The sequence below is a fragment of the Harpia harpyja genome, chromosome 4 (assembly GCF_026419915.1).
Source record: "Harpia harpyja isolate bHarHar1 chromosome 4, bHarHar1 primary haplotype, whole genome shotgun sequence".
Taxonomy (NCBI): domain Eukaryota; kingdom Metazoa; phylum Chordata; class Aves; order Accipitriformes; family Accipitridae; genus Harpia; species Harpia harpyja.
In genome coordinates, this window is record NC_068943.1 from 39,269,913 (window position 1) to 39,286,188 (window position 16,276).

Here is a 16,276-nt window from a genome sequence, read left to right on the forward strand (position 1 = left end):
ACCCAAATTATCACTCTAGCTGTTTGATTAATTCTGTTACAGGTTTTATGGCAGGAGCAGTTTATTGGTTTACTCTCAGGCGAGAAAGCTGTACGACATACAGATTTTCATCCACCGTTGCAAACGATAAACCTCGCCTAACTACATATTGTGCCTCAAGGCGTGTGATGCTCCAGTCAGGACTTGACAAAATTTCTCTAAGCTTAACGATAAACGTTTCGCAGCCTCTTTTGAGGTTTCTCACTTAATACGAATGACAAGAAGCCGTATGCAGGTGGGGAAACCCTTGTTCTGTCCCACTGCAGTAAAAATCAGCATGGAAAAGGTGTCGGCGAGCGTGGCCGGCGATGCTCGGCCTCCCTTTGCATGCCCGTAGCCGCGTGAGGCCAGCCGTTAAACCCGGTATCAGGGGAAACTGAGCTTAAACCTGGTATCAGGGGAAACTGATCCTAAAACCAGACCTTTGAACTGCTGCACCGCACACTGTTACGCCGAGATTTTTTTTTTTAAAAAAAGCAGCATGCATGACCCCGTTGCTCTAAAACATGTTTATCTAAAAAACTAAACCTACAGGTTATGAGGGTTTTTTTTTTTTAGAGAGGAAAAAGATTTTTTGGACTGTTAATAAATAATTTTAATTTTTTTTGGAGATATTATTACATCTTTGTCTGAGCTTTTTTAACATGCCTATCTGTAATGTACATAACATATCGGTACAGATGTGCATGTGTATAAATAAATAGATATCCATCGGGGAGGGGGACGGGGGGACCTCAACAATATTTAAGGGATGGAAGAAGGTTGGAGACCACCCTCCGGGGGAGGGGATGACATCAGGGCTCCCTTGACGACCACCGGCACCCACCTTCCCGGTGACGTCACCCCTCCTCCCCCACGCGTGCGCAGTGCGACGGAGCTGCTCCCCCCCCCCCCTTCACCCCCACCCGCGGCGCGGCGCGGAGGATGCGGGGCCGCAGGTGGGTGCGGGGCTGGGGGTGGGGTGCGTGCATGCGCGGGAGGAGCGATTTTGGGGTGCAGCTGGCGGGGGGGGGGCACTCGGCGGAGGGTGCGGGGGGGGGGGGCTGTTGGGGTGCTGCAAGGGGATTGCGTGGAGGTGCGAGCCCCCCCGGGGCGCGTGCACGAGGGGGGGGTGCCTCGGGGGCGCGCCGCCGTGGTGCATTGTGGGTAAGGCGTGCATTGCGGGGTGCGGGGGGGGGTCTGGGGGGGTGGGCGTCGTGGTGCAAGGTCGCAGGTAGGTCTGAGGGCGCGTGTATTGGGGGGGGGGGCGGCTTGCGCCGCAGCGGTGCATTGTGGGGGGTGCCCCCGCTGAGGGGTGCGTCGGGCGTTGCGTTGACTTGCACGAAGGGGGGCGGGGGGGGATTTTGGGGGTGCAGCACGGAGGGACGTTGGCGTGCGGGAGCCCCAGGGCATTGTGGGGGGTGCCCGGGGGGGGGGGCGCTGCCTGGCCCGGGGGTGCTCCGCTGCGCATCAGCGTCCGTGCAAGGGTGGTGCGTCGTGGGATGCGCACGCGCGGGGGGGGGGGGGGGGGGGTGTTGCACGGGTGCTGTGGGAGCGTTTGGGGGTGTTTGGGGGGTGGGTGGGTGCAAGCACGCGGGTGCATGCACGGTGGGGGGTGCGTGGGGGCGTGCACGCACAGAGCTGCACGTACGGGGGGGGGGGCTGCGCGGCGTGCGCAGCGCATGCGTGTGCAGGTGCGTGCACGCGAGTGGGGAGCTCGCGTTTGGGGGTGCCCGGAGGGGGGGGGGGGTGCGTGGGAACGGTGCGGGCGTGGTGGGGTACGTGGCGCGTGCGCGGCGCGCGTGTTACGGGGATGCGTGCACGCGCAGCGGTGCATGCGCGCGGTGGGCGCATACTTGCACGGTGCGTGGCGGGGGGGAGGTTGTGCATCCATGCTTGCGGAGATGCCCGCGCGTGCAGCGCTTGCACCCCTGTGCACGCACCCACGCACGCGCGCCACGCGTTCGGAGGTGCAGGCAGGCGCAGGGTGCGCGCCTGCAGAGCGCGTGGGCATGGGGCGCATCACGCGTAGCGCACGGGTGGGAAGGCGTGTGCACACGCGCCCCTCGCACGCACCGTGACATGCGTGCGGCGTACGCGTGCGCCATGCACGCGTTCACCCTCAGGCGCGCGCGCCCCGTACGCGTGGGGGGGGCGCGTGCTGCAGGCCTGCAGAGGTTCACGCTCCCCCAGCGCGCGGCACGTTTGCGGGGGTGCGCGTGCGCACGGCGGGCAGGCGGATGCGCCGCACGCGGGTGCGGGTGCGCGGGTGCGCAGACAGTACTCGAAGCCCAAACCCGGGTTTTCCCCCAAAAGCTGCAGCGTGTTTCTGCTTTCCTCCCCCTCCCCACGGGGGGAGCATGGCCGGGGCTGGGTGAGTGGGTTGGAGTAGTGGCACCTTTACTGGGTTCTTACTGACTTCCTACTAGGGGACTATTTCCTTCCTATGAGGCTACTGCTAAGATACTACTGGGATACTCTCAGTAACTTGGTGAAGGACTAGTGAGATACTATCAAGACACAGCTGAGATACTCTTCAGGATACTACTGGGATGCTACTAAGATGCTATCAGGAGTTCACTGAAATGCTGTCAGGATACTCTGCTGGCAGTACTAAGGCACTCTCAGGGTGGCACTAAGATACTGGCAGGATACTATGTGGATGCTACTGGGATACTGCGAGAACGCTGCTAAGCTACTGTCAGGGCACTACCAGGATGCTATCAGGACACTACTAAGGTATTTCCAGGACCTTTCAAGGGTTGATACTGAGATACTATTATGAAGGTACCACTGGAGCAGCGCTAACACACCATCAAGGGACTCTGGATTCTACAACAGATACGGTTAAGTTGCTTTCAGCGTAGTAACCTGGCACTAAGATAATATCTGGATATTACATTGCACTACCGAGATACTATCAGGACACTACTAAGCTAATAACCATATACCATTATACCACTGTGAGGATCCTACCAGGATGCTGCTGATATACTACTGTGATACTGTCAAGGTGCTGTTAGGATGTAACTAGGATGCTATTGGGATGCTCCTGACACAGTAACAGAATACTCCTACCTGTGCTACTACAACATCAGGGTAATGCTGAGCTATTCAATGGCTGCTCCTAGGATAATCTCAGTGTAGCACAGAGGTACTATCAGGACTCTGCTAAGCTGTTATCAGGATACTGCCTGGATACTCCGAAGGTACCACTGAGATACTTTCACGATACTATCAAGGCACCACTAAGACACTACAGGGCCATTACTAGGATACTGCTAAGATAGCATCAGGGTACTACTATGATACTATCAGGATATTATCACGACGCTGCTAAGGTGCTATCAAGACAGTACTCATTTTTTAGTAGGATGCTGTCAGGACACTAGTAGAATAACAGTAGGATACTTCTGAGATGCTACAAGGGCACTAGAAAAGATAGGGGTAAGATACTTCTGGGATACTATCAGGGCAATGCTCAAACTTTTGGGATACTGTCAGCACATTACTGATACTAGTGTGATACTTCCAGGCCACTACTAAGATAGTAGTGCTATAGTATAAGGATACTACTAAGATACTACCAGTTCGGTATACATGGTAGCGTTATGATACTTTTTACATACTATCAGGGTAGCACTAAGCTATTTGGGCCACTGTCCACACTTTGTTGCTGCTAGTAAAGTACTACTAGTGTAGTGTCAGGAAGTCAGCATATTTCTACAAAGACAGTACTAAGATGCTGTTGGGATACTACTAGGATACTACAGAGATACTGTTGGTTGTATAATAGCCCTGGCAGTAGGCTTTCAGCCCACACGGCAGCAGCAAAGGGAATGGGGAGCCCTTGTGTTGTAACCTGTGAGTAGCCCGGTGCCTCACAGGCAGCCTCTCCCCACAGCTAAGGCGGCGCATCGGTGTTGAGGAGGATGGAGGCGCCCCTGGTAAGCCTGGAGGAGGAGTTCGAGGAGGGGCCCGGGGACGATGGGGGGACCCCACAACGCACTGCAGACCCAGCGCTGGCCGAGCTGGAGAGCTTCTCGGCCGAGATGATGAGCTTCAAGTCGATGGAGGACCTGGTGCAGGAGTTCGACGAGAAGCTCACCGTCTGCTTCCGCAACTATGATGCTGCCACCGAGGGTCTGGCCCCCGTGCGGGGGCGTCTCCAGGTGCAGGAGGAGGAGGAGCGTCTCCAGGATGAGGAGTGAGTAAGGCCCCCCCCTACTTCTGGCAACACGTGCCTTCTTGCACACCTGCAAAATCCACACACTCCCCATGCAAACTGGCTCCCTGCATTGCAGCGTGGTCATGCAACACATCAAAGCAGTGGTGTAGTAGGCTGTGAGTAAGCCCTCTCACGGCCTGTGTGCCTCCTTGCACCCTTGAGAGACTTCACTGACCAGCTCCCTGCACTGCGGCCTGGTCATGCACCATGTCGGGAATAGTGCTGTAGTATCCTGCGAGTAACCACTCCGTCAGGCTCTGCATGCTGCCTTGCACGCTAGCAAGGTACGCCCCACATACAGCTCAGCCCCCTGCATCGTGGCATAGTCATGCAGCAGCATGGAGTAGCTGTGTAGTATCCTATGAGTAGGCCACCCTTGGGCCCACATGCCTCCTTGCATGGTCATGAGATACACCTCCTCCCAGAGCATGCAGCCCAGCCTACCCCATTGCAGCACGGTTGTGTAGCACATCAGAGTAGCACCGTAGTATCCTATGAGTAACGCCCCTCTGGGGCCTATTGCACTTCCTTGCGTGCTTGCAAGATCTCCACCACATGCAAATCAGCCCCCTGCGCTGTGGCGTGATCACGCAGCACCTTGGGCTGGCAGTGTAGAATCTTTGGAGCAGCTGTGTAGCATCATTGGAGTAGCTGTGTGAGACCCCTGGAGTAGTTGTGTAGCATCTGTGGAGTAGCTGTGTAGGATCCATGGAGTAGCTGTGTAGCATCCTATGAGGAGGCACAGCAGGGTGCCCCATGTCACATTGCAGGGGGTCGCGGCAGGCTCAGTCTATGTGAAGAGAGCCCCCAGGGGGGCTGAGTGTAAACCTTGAGTAAGGTGTGAGTAGAGCTTAGCCTTTTGCTTGCAATGTGCAAGCTCTGCATCAAGCCGGGGGCAGCCAACTTTGGCAAAATCCCCACAACCCTGCCACAATATAGTGGCATTTGCATTAAAATCTAAATATTCGTTAAAAACCTTTTTTTGTTGCAAAATGCCTTTTTTTTTTGCCAAATTTGTGGGGGGTTTTGCAGTGACGTTTATACATTAACGCCTTTCTAACAGATTTTTTGTTGTTGTTTAAGTGGGATTATTCCCCAGGCTGCAATTCCTAATACTCATTTTTCACCGTGCAAAGTGGTTGTTTTCAGCCCAAGCGCCCCCAAATCTGTTTATTTTGTTGTTGGGTTTTTTTCACCAAAACCCACTGAGGCTGAATTGCTTTTCATAATTGGCCAAATTGACGGTTTTTCAGAGAAAAACGCAATTTGGCCTGGCGCCGGGAGCGCCGCGCTGTCGCCGGCAGCCGGCTCGCTGCGTGCTTTGTGCTGCTTATTGTGTCTTTTTGGGTCAGATTGGGCAAAACAGGGCTTTTTTTTTTTTCCTCCCTCTTTGAATGAGCCCTGTGTGCATGGGCGGGGGATGGGCTGGGGCCTTAAAGGCGCTGTATTTCCCTAATTATTAACCAATTCTTACCATAATTAACCCAGAAATCTGCTGCTGCTGCTTGCCTGACCTTGCAGGGTGCTGGCCCTTTAAGAGCAGGAAAAAAAAGCAAAGTTTGGGGGATAACCACTTATTTTTTCCTTATTTGCTGTGGTTTTGTTAAAAATAGGAATATGGGGGGGGGTGACATGCACATTTTTGTGCGTTAATTAGTGAAATATGTGATTTCAGGGGGAATTAAGATCAGGTAAGGAAGGAAATGAGATAAATACCCCAAAACAAGAGGTTTTGGGGATGGGGAGGGGCAGGCGGGTTTGGGGTGATTTAGGGGGAATCGGGATGTGCATGGACATGGCACCGTGTCGGACTAAAACTGCCATTTTTGGTGGGAAAATGGGTGGGTTTGCCTTAATTGGGGAGAAATTTTCTAATCTCTTTTTGTGCCTTTTTCCCCATTTTTGACCTTTTTCCTGATGTCACCACTTTTCACTGCTTTTCTCCCATTTCCCCCATTTTTTCTCTTCCTCCTCTTTTTCTCCCTTTTCTCCACTTTTCCACCTTTTTCCCCATTTTTCCCCTCATTCCCCCTTTTTTCTTGCATTTTCTTTTTCCCCATTTCCCGCTTTTTCCCCCATTTTCTCCTTTTTCCCTTTTACCCCTTTTCCTCCTTCCCTATCCCCCATTTTCCCATCTTTCCCTTTCTCCCCCTTTTTCTCTTTTTTCCTACTTTCCCCCTTTTTCCTTCTTTTTCCCCCTTTCTCATTTTTTCATCCATTTCCCCTCTTTTACCCCTATTTTCCTTTCCCCCACTTTTCCCCATTTTCCCCATTTTTGCCCTTTTTTCCCATCTTCTCCTTCTTTACCACTTTTTTCTCCTCTGTTTTCCCTTCCCCCCCCCTTTCCCTTCCCCCCCTTTTTCCCTTCCCCCCCTCCTTTTCCCCTTTTTCACATTTTTTCACTTTTTTATACCCCCTTCCCCCCCACCCTTTTTTTCTCCCCCTTTTTTCCCCTGTACCTCCTCCCCCTTGCCTGTGCACCTTTTTGGGGGTGAAATTGGGCAAAATTGGTCCAGCCCTGCGGGGGAGGATCGGTCACCCCTAATAGTGGCGCAGAGGAAAGGGGTTTAAGGGGGTTTGGGGGAGTTTTGGGGTTGTTTCCAGGTGTTTCAGGACTGTATTTTGGGAGATTTTGGGGGGGGTTGGGGGGGTTCAGGGCATCACAGCTGGTTTTTGGGGTGTTCTGGGGGGTGTTTCAGAGTGGCATTTTTGGATGTTCCAGGGCCATCTTTTGGGGTGTTTCAGGGCAGTTTGGGGGTGTTTCAGGGCTGTTTGAAGGTGGCAATTTGGGGTGTTTCAGGGTGGCATTTTGGGGTGCTGTGACTGCATTTTGGGCCATTTCAGCATGTTCCAGGGCAACATTTGGGGGAGTTTTGAGGCATTTGGGGCATTGCAGAAATGTTGTGGGATGTTGGGCGATTGGGGGATGTTCTGGAGCGTCGCAGCAGCATTTTGGGGTGTTTCTTTGGGGTATCGGGGCAGCTTTTTGAGGCATTTTTAGGGTGTTTCTGGGCAGTGTTTCAGGACAGCATTTGGGGGCTTTCCCCATGGTATTTTGGGGTGTTTGGGGGTATCAGGGGAGTATTTTGGAGCATTTGTGAGTTTTTTGGAGTGGGGTCTTGGGACAACATTTTGAGATCTTTCGGGGTGTTCTAGGGCAGCGTTTTGGGGCATTTTGGGCACTGTTTCAGGAAAGCATTGTAGAGTGTTTCTGTGTGTTCAAAGGTGGCATTTGGGGATGTTTTGAGGCATTTCAGGGCTTTTTCAGGGTGGTGGTTTGGAGCATTTCAGGGTGGCATTTTGGAGCATTGTGGCTTTGGGGGGCACTTTTGGGTGTTTCAGGATGGCGTTTTGGGGCATTTTCAGGGCATTTTGGAGCTTTGGGACCTTTAGGGGTGTTGCGGGGTGTTCCAGGGCAGTGTTTTGAGGTGTTTGGCGGCCTTTCAGAGGGTCTTGGGGCTTTGTGGCAGTGTTTTAGGATGGCATTTTGGGGTGTTTCTGGGGCTTTGGGGGCATTTCGGGATGTTTTGGGGCATTTCAGGACATCATGGTGATGTTTCGGGGTGGCATTTTGGGGCATTTCACGGCAGTCTTCTGTGGCATCTGGAGACATTTTGGGGCATTGCAGTGGCCTTTCGGGGAGTATTTTGATGGCAACGTTTCAAAATGACGTCTGGGGACATTCAAGCATTTTGGGGTACTTTGGGGTATTTCAGGGCAGTATTTCATGGTGATATTTTGAGGAGCTTTGGGGTCTTCTAGGACATCATTTGGGATGCTTTGGGATGTTTCGGGCATCTTGGTGTTTTGGGATTGGGGGGGGGGCATTTCAGGGTGTTTCTGGGGCTGCATTTTGGGGTGTTTTGAGGCATTTTGGCATGCCGTTTCGGGACAGCTTTCTGGGAGGCAACATTTTGGCAGCGCCGCTCACCACCCACCTCCCTGCAGGGTCTGGGATGCTCTCACTGATGGCTTCGTCCCCCGGGGCTCCCCCCGGCCCTGGCTGCTCCCAGGGGCTGAGGCCCCCGACGGCACTGACCCCCAGGTACGGCTGTGGCCCTCCCCTTGGCACCCCAACCCTGCCCCATCCCTGCATGACCCTTGGGCGATGCTTGACAGCTGTCAATCAGCCCCAAGGCTCAGCGACCATCAGAGCACTGCCAACTCCCCAAAAATGGTATTTTGGGGGTGACACAGCACCAGTGCAGTGCGTGTCCACATTTTAGGGTGAAACCACACTGAAATGGGCAAGATTAAGCGTTTGGTTTGGCAAACTGTTCTTTGCCAATTTGCCCCCAAGCCAGGGGTAAGGTCGTGTATTTTTGGGGGTAGAAAATAGTGTTTTCTTCATTGTAGTGAGTTCATGCTGTGAATAGCTGCAGTTGGGGTTGTGGGAGGGCTGCAAAGATGCCTCAAAATCGACTGAATTTAACCCATTTGGATATTACGCAACCTGTTGCTAAAGGGGGAAGAGAAGGTAAATTTCTTGGGTTCTTTTCTGCTAAAAAGGTGAAATAGCCTGTGAAAAGTGGTAAAAAAGAAGATTCCTCCCTGTCCAACATCTCCATCCAACATGTCCATCCATGACCTCCCCATCCAGCGTTCCCCTCTGACATCTCCCCGTCTGATGTCCCCATCCAATGTCTCTATCTGACCTCTTCCCCATTCAGCATCACCATCCATCATCTCCCCATCCAACATCCCCATCAATTCCATCCAGCATCTCCAACACCTCCCCATCCAATGTCACCATCCAATATATTAATTCAAATGACTCTCCACCCAACATCTCCAACATACCTGTACTTCTCCCTGTCCAACTTCCCAGTTCAATGTCTCCATCCAACAGCTCCATCCAGTGTCTCCCCATCCGACATCTCTGTCCGTCTCCTTGCCACACCTCCCCATCCAACACTTCCCTGTCCATCATCTCCCTCTCCAATGTCTCCAGCATCCCTGTGCAAAGTCCCTATCCAAAGTCCCATCCAACATTTCCCCATCCAACATCTCCATCCAGTGTCCCTGTCCAATATCCTTCCGTCCAATGTTCCCATCCAACGTCTCCACCCAATGCCATCATCCAATGTCTCCCCATCCAGTGTCTCCCTGTCCGGCGTCCCCATCCATGTCTCCATCTGATGTCTCCCCGTGCAAACCCCCCCCCCACCCCCTGCAGCGTGTCCCCTAGAGCTGTGGTTCCCTGGTGGCTCTCCCTGTGCCAGGGCCAGGGCCATGTCTGTGTCCGTGCTGGGGCCATGCCGGTGCCGGGCCGTGCCTGCGGTGCCACCAAGGCGGCCCAGCCTGTGTCTCCTGCAGCTCTGCGAGAAGGAGGAGGAGGAGGAGCTCACTGAGAGGAGTGAGCAAGACTCCGGCATCAATGAGGAGCCACTGCTGACAGCTGAGCAGGTATCCCGGCCCCCACGGGCTCCCGAATGCCTGCGTGTCCCCCAAAAGCCGAGCTTTAGCCCCGCAGCGTGGCCTCAGCCCACGCCAGCCCCGTGGCCGTGTGCCGAAAGCACAAAAAAAAGGCCAAATCCCGTCATCTTGGGATGTGGGATGCAGATTTGGGTGTAGATGGAGGTGCAGGTTGTGGGTGCTGATGTGGGATTTGGGTGCAGATAGGAATGTGGGTTCCAGGTGCTGGATGCAAATGGGTGTCATGGGACGAAGGATGAAAACGGGGCGGGCAGAGGTGGGATGCAGCTACAGGATTCCGGTGCGGAGGCAGGATGCGGGTGTGGGATGCACGATGCAGGTGCCAGACACAGGTTGCCAATGCGGGGAAGGGGATGTGGATGGGAGACGCGGGGTGTGGGCTGCTGGATAGAAGGTGCAGGTGCGCGTACAGGATCCAGGATGCAGACATAGGTGCAGGATGCAGATTTAGATGTAGGTGCAGGTCCGGGGTGTGAGTACCCGTGGAGGGGTGTGAATGTGGGGTGTGGGATTTGGATGCAGATGGGAATGTGGGATGCAGATGCAGGATGCAAAGGGAGGATGCAGGGTCCAGATGGATGCAAATGCAGGTGCAGATGCAGGATGAAGGGGAGGATAGAGGATGCAGGATGCCGATACAGATAGAGGATGCAGGTGCAGTATGAAGGGACCAGATCCCAGATGTGGGTGCAGGACACAGATGCAGATGCAGGGTGTAGCTGTGGGCTGCAGGGTGTAGGTGCAAATGGAGGACCCTGATGCCCTGCAGGTCATCGAGGAGCTGGAGGAGCTGATGCAGAGTTCACCCGACCCCGAGGCTGACCCTGAGGGCGATGAGGATGAGGAAGAAGAGGAGGAAGAAACCGAGGCCGATGCTGAAGGCGAAGGCGGTGGCAGGGGCACAGAGCCCATCCTTCTGCGTGAGCTGCATGCTTTCTCCCCTGCCTTCAACAACAACTGCTCCCATGAAGGTACGGCCAGCAAAATCCAGGCCACTCACTCTCTGGGGACAATTCCAACCAAATGGGACAATTGAGCCTCTCCAGGCTTCAGGGCTGGCTTGCTCCAGTGTTTACACAGTTCGGCCAAGAGGCGGCTCTTGGCAAAAAATCAATCCCACGCATATCTTGCTTTTAGTATTGCTTTAAATGCACCCAGGGTTTAGCCGAGCGCGCCATGCGTTTTGCGAAATGCCTTGCTCTAAATGCATTTTGCTAAATTCATTGCGCCTTTCCCTAAAGCACTCAGCATTTTGCAAAACACACCGTGCCGTTCATTAAGTGTACTGTGCCTTGCACCGATAGTGTTGTGCACCATCCTTTCTCCATGCACACTGAGCTTTTTGCTACGCTTGCCCAGCATTTTGCAAAAATGCCTGGTGTGCTTCGCATTTTGCTGTTTGCGCGCTGCATTTCAGGAAGTGCACTTTCTTGACAGCACCGTGCCTGGAACTGAATGTGCTGGGCACTTCACCGAGCCATGCACCGTGCATATTCCTAACTGCACTGTGCATTTTCCTGAGCGTTTCACTCCTCTCAGTGTACCGACTGCCACTAATGCACGGCGCACCAGGCATTTTCCTGATTGCACCATGCATTTTCCTACGTCCGTGGAAAATATGGTGGTGGTTTTCACTAATTGCATTATGCATTTCCCCAAGAGCACCATGCACGCTGCTAAGCGCAGCATGCAGTACGTTTCTCTACATGCGCTGTGCGTGCCACTAAATGCACCATACACTAGACTTTTCACTAATGGCATGGTGTGTGTCACTAATTGCCCCAGGCATTTTGCTAATTGCTCTGCGCATTCCCCTAATTGCACAGTGCATTTCATTTATTGCACCATGCATGTCACTAATTGCACCAGGCAATTCTGCAATTGCTCTGGGCATGTCATTTATGACGCTGGGCTTTTCAGTCATTGCACACTATTTATTTGTGGGTGGTCCAGTAAATGCACTGTGCATCCCATTAATCATGTGATGCATTTTAACAGTTTCAGTGTGCATTTCATTAATTGCCCTGGTAATTTCACTAAATGTAGTGTGTGTTCAGTTGCACCATGCATGTCACTAATTGCACAGGCATGTTACTAATTGCATCAGGTGTTTCACTTATGCACTATGGATTTCACTGATTGCTCCAGGCATGTTACTAATTATATCAGTCATTTTACTGATTGCATCAGGAGTGACACTAACTGCACCAGACTGGCCATGTCACTAATTGCACTGTGCATTTTACTAATTGCGCTGGGCATGCCACTAACTGTACCGAGCATTTCCCTAGTTGCACTGTGCCTTGCACTTATTGCACTGGGTGTTTCACCAGTCGCACCCAGCAGCACGCTAGTTGCCTCCCGTGTCGTAATAATTGCAGTGTGCGTTTCACTAATTACGTAATGTGATGTTCCAAACTTCAGTGGGCATGTCGCTAGTTGCACTGTACGGGTCACTAGTTGCACTGTGCATGTCACTAGTTGCACCAGGCATTTCATTTATTGCACTGTATGTTTCACTAATTGCACCAGCCATCCCACTAATTGCCCCCAGCACCTTCATAATTGTGCTGTGTGCCTCGCTAGTTGCATAAGGTATTTTGCAGGCTTCAGCGCGCGTTGCACTAACTGCACCGGGCGTCCCGCTGATTCACCAGGCAGTATTCCCTGGTTGCAGTATGCATTGCACTTACTGCACCGGTGCCTCAGCAGTTGCACCGGGCAGCCCACTGATCACCCCGCGCATCTTAATAACTGCAGCCCGCGTCACGGTAATTGCAGAAAGCGTTTTGCAAGCTTTAGCGTGCATTTTCCTAATTGCACCATGCACGTCGGCGGTTGCGCCGGGCTTCTGAGTAACTGCTCCGGGCGCGGCGCCAGTCGCACCAGGCGTTCCCTTCACTGGGCCGCCCGTTGCGCTCGCTGCGCCGAGCGTTTTGCCCCGTCGCGCTGGGCGGCCCGCCGTTGGTCGCCCCGTGCGTCTTGGTAACGATGGCCCCGTGCCCATCGCCCCGTGCCCGTCTCTAACCGCGACCCCCGGGCGGCAGGGCTGGGGCGGCTGTCGGCGCGGGAGCTGTCGGCAGCGGCGGGGCGCGCGGAGGCGGCCAGCCGGGCGCTGTCGGCGGAGCTGGTGGCGCAGCTGGCGCGGCGGGACGAGCTGGCGTTCGAGAAGGAGGTGAAGACGGCGTTCATCGGGGCGCTGCTGGCGGTGCAGGGGGAGCAGCGGGAGCAGCGGGAGGCTGCCCGGCGCCGCCGTCGCGACAGGGGGCTGAGCCTGCAAGGGGGGCGTCCGGAGCGCGGGAACCACATGCCCAGGAAGGTGGGGGGACGCCGCAGCCATGGGGACGGGGTTTGGGGGCAGTTGGGATGGGGCGGGGGAGACGGGAGCGTGGGGGGACAGGGGTTGGGGGACGGGGACGCGGGGCAGGGGGTGAGGGATGGGGGGGACGTGGGACAGGGATGCAGGGACAGGATGGGCGACGGGATGGAGGAAAAGGGAGGCGGGGATGTGGGATGGGGGGACATGGGACAGGGGGTTGAGGGGTGAGGGGACGTGGGACAGATGCAGGGACAGGGGATGGGCGGCAGGATGGAGGAAAAGGGACGTGGGGGTGTGGGATGGGGGGACATGGGACAGAGATGCAGGGATGGGATGGGCGACAGGATGGAGCAAGAGGGACGTGGGGATGCGGGGACGGGAGAAGGGATGGGGCCGGGGGATAGGGGGACGAGGGTTTGGGCGGATGGGGAACAGGGGGACGCAGGGACAGAAGGAGAGGGGGATGTGGGACAGGGTAATGGGGGGACGTGGGTGGGAGTCAGGGTGCTGGGGGGACGTTGGTGCCAGGGGAGGTGTCACGGGTGATGTCCGTGTCCCCGGGAGGTGACTGGGTGTGTGTGGTGGTGTGTGTCCCCAGCGCTTCAGCATGGAGGGCATCTCCAGCATCCTGCACTCCGGCCTGCGCCAGACCTTCGGCCCCACCGCCAATGAGAAGCAGGTGCTCTTTTTCCCCCCAAAATTGCCCAAATCTGTCCCCTTTCACGCTCCATCCCCCTGCATCCCCCAAACCCGTTTTAAAATATTTTTTAATTTTACAACCCCGCTCTGTCCCCTACACCCCGCTAACCCATCTTGCAAAAATCGCCATTTTTCACCCCAAAAAATCCTCCCTAAGCAGGGGTTCACGTTTGGGCGCGTTTCGCGGCATGCAATTAATTCAGTACCCCCCCAAAATACCAGCAAATTAAATGGAATCACAGGAAAATCACAGACATACTCTGCTTTCGCACCGATTTGGGGTGATTTGTCTCAAGGTGGTCCAAAAAATAGGCAGGTTTGTGCTATCTGGGTGGTTTTGGGGTGGGGTTTTTTTTTTTTTTGCAGTACCTGAACACGGTGATTCCCTATGAGAAGAAGGGGTCGCCACCCTCTGTCGAGGACCTGCAGATGCTCACCAACAGTGAGTATTCATTCAAGCTGCCATTTGGGGGCAGAACCAGACATTTTGCATCTCCGTGGTGTGGTGGATTTGGGATGCAAATGCACATTTTGCATTGCTGTAGCAGCTGCGATTTGGGTGCATCATTGCAATGCAGCCAGTTTGGGGTGCGATCCCCCCCCCCCCCCTTTTTTTTTTTTTTATTGTTGCAGCACGGGCAATTTGAGGTGCTACCACCCGTGTTGCATCATTGCAACAAAGCCCATTTTGGGGGGGGGAAAGACCTGTTTTGCAGCATGGCAGCACAGCTGGTTTGGGGTGCGATCATCCATTTTGCATCACTGCAGCACAGCTGATTTGCAGCAAACCACCCCCCTCCATTTTTGCACCCTACACCAGCACCAATTTGGGGGTAAAACACCCATTCTGCATTGCCACGGATTGGCTGACTGGGGGTGAAAGTGCTTTTTTGGGGGATGCTCTCAGGCCTGGTGCATTGTGGGGAAACTCTGGCAGTGTCTCTATGGTGACTGTGGGGCTGGTCTTGGTGGGGAAAAGGGACATTTGGGGGGCAGTGGGGCCAGGCTCACAGCTCCATTCCCCCTCACAGTCCTGTTTGCCATGAAGGAGGGGAACGAGAAGGTGCCCACACTGCTCACGGACTACATCCTCAAAGGTATCTGCTCACCTTGTGCACCCCTCGTGCACCCCTCATGCAGTTCCCGTGCAGTCCTTGTCCCTCTGTGCATCCACCGTGGATTCCTTCTGCATCCTTGTGCATCCTCTCTGCATCCTTGTGCAACTCCCTTGCATCCTTCATGCACCTCCTGTGCATCCTTGTGCATCTCCCATGCATCTTGTGTGCATCCTTCATGCATCTCCGTGCATCCCTTATGCATTGTCGGTGCATCCTCTGTGAATCCTGCGTACATCTCCTGTGCATCCCTCATGCATCCTTTGTGCAGGCCTTATGCATCCTCACACACCTTTGTAGATCCCTGCATCCTCCCTGGACTTCCCCTTGTACCTTGTTACGTAGCCCACCTGCTTCCTTCATGCAGCCTCATGAACCCCTGTGCACCCCCTTTCACCCCTCACGCACCATTGTGCATCCCTCATGCATCCCCGTTCATCCTCCATGCATCTCCTGGGCACCCCTCGTCCATCACCTGGCCATCCTTGTGCATCCCTGTGCATCTCCCACACAGTTCTCGTCCATCTCTTGTGCAGCCTCCTGCACCCTTCATGCACCATCGTGCATGCCTTGTGCATTCCTCCTGCATTCCTTCCATGTTCCTCCTGCATCCTCTCTGCACCCCATTTGCAGCTACCGGGCAGCCTCATGCAGCACTCATGCATGCTTGTGCATCCACGTGCGCTCATGCACACTCATGCATCCTTTCTGCATGCTCTTGAATCCTCATGCATGCTTGTGCATATGTGCATACTCATGCTCCCCTGTGCACCCTCATGCACCATTGTACACCCTTGCACACCCATGTATCCTTGCGTTCTTTTGTGTATCCCAGTGCAAGCCTGCGCATCCTTGCACATCCTTGTGTGCTCATGCATCATCGTACATCGTCATGCATCCCCGTGCACGCCCATGCATCATCGTGCACCCAGGTGCAACCCCCATACGTCCCTGGTGCACCCTCGTGCGCGCCAGTGCACACCCATGACCTCTCTCTTTGCAGTGCTCTGCCCAACCTGATGTGGCGCTGCCCTCGTGCCCCCCTACCCCGGCGCCCCTCGAAAACGGGGCCAAACCCGAGGAAAATGGGTCGCCTGCGGCCCCCCACCTTCCCCCCTGCTCTCCCCCCACCTTTGCACAGCTGGGAAATAAATAATTCGTTTCATTAATTAAGCAACCAGCCTCCGGCATCTTCATCCCCCCTGACTTGCGACGTCGGTTTGCAACTTTTCGAGAGAAAAATGCACTTTTTTGGTGGAAAATACCGACAAGGACTTTGCTGCGATGCTTATGAATATTTCAGAAATGTATAAAATATGCAAATTTCTGGCTAACGAGCTCAGAGCTGCAGCGCTCCAGGCAGCTGCCATGATCAGAGGGGCAAAATTCAGCTGTAAATTCCATTTTGAGGGGATTTTTTCTACTTTTAACTTTTCTGCAGCCCCATTTTCTGCTAAAAAT

The 16,276-nt window shown here is 54.3% G+C and overlaps 1 protein-coding gene across 2 annotated transcripts; it reads left to right on the top strand.

Moving 5' to 3' along the window:
• Nucleotides 1-876: 876 nt before the first annotated feature.
• On the top strand, nt 877-15,992 carry FEZ1 (fasciculation and elongation protein zeta 1). Of its 2 annotated transcripts, none has more exons than XM_052786234.1 (10): nt 877-977; nt 3,923-4,225; nt 8,195-8,291; nt 9,563-9,652; nt 10,452-10,653; nt 12,730-13,001; nt 13,600-13,680; nt 14,067-14,142; nt 14,732-14,797; nt 15,819-15,992. In XM_052786234.1, the coding sequence occupies exons 2-10, from the start codon at nt 3,951-3,953 to the stop codon at nt 15,833-15,835; spliced, it is 1,176 nt and encodes a 391-aa protein (XP_052642194.1). In that variant the 5' UTR covers nt 877-977; nt 3,923-3,950; the 3' UTR covers nt 15,836-15,992. The 2 variants fall into 2 exon arrangements, with proteins under 2 accessions (XP_052642194.1, XP_052642195.1); XM_052786235.1 differs by lacking the exon at nt 877-977 and adding an exon at nt 1,101-1,185.
• The last annotated feature ends 284 nt before the right edge of the window (nt 15,993-16,276 follow it).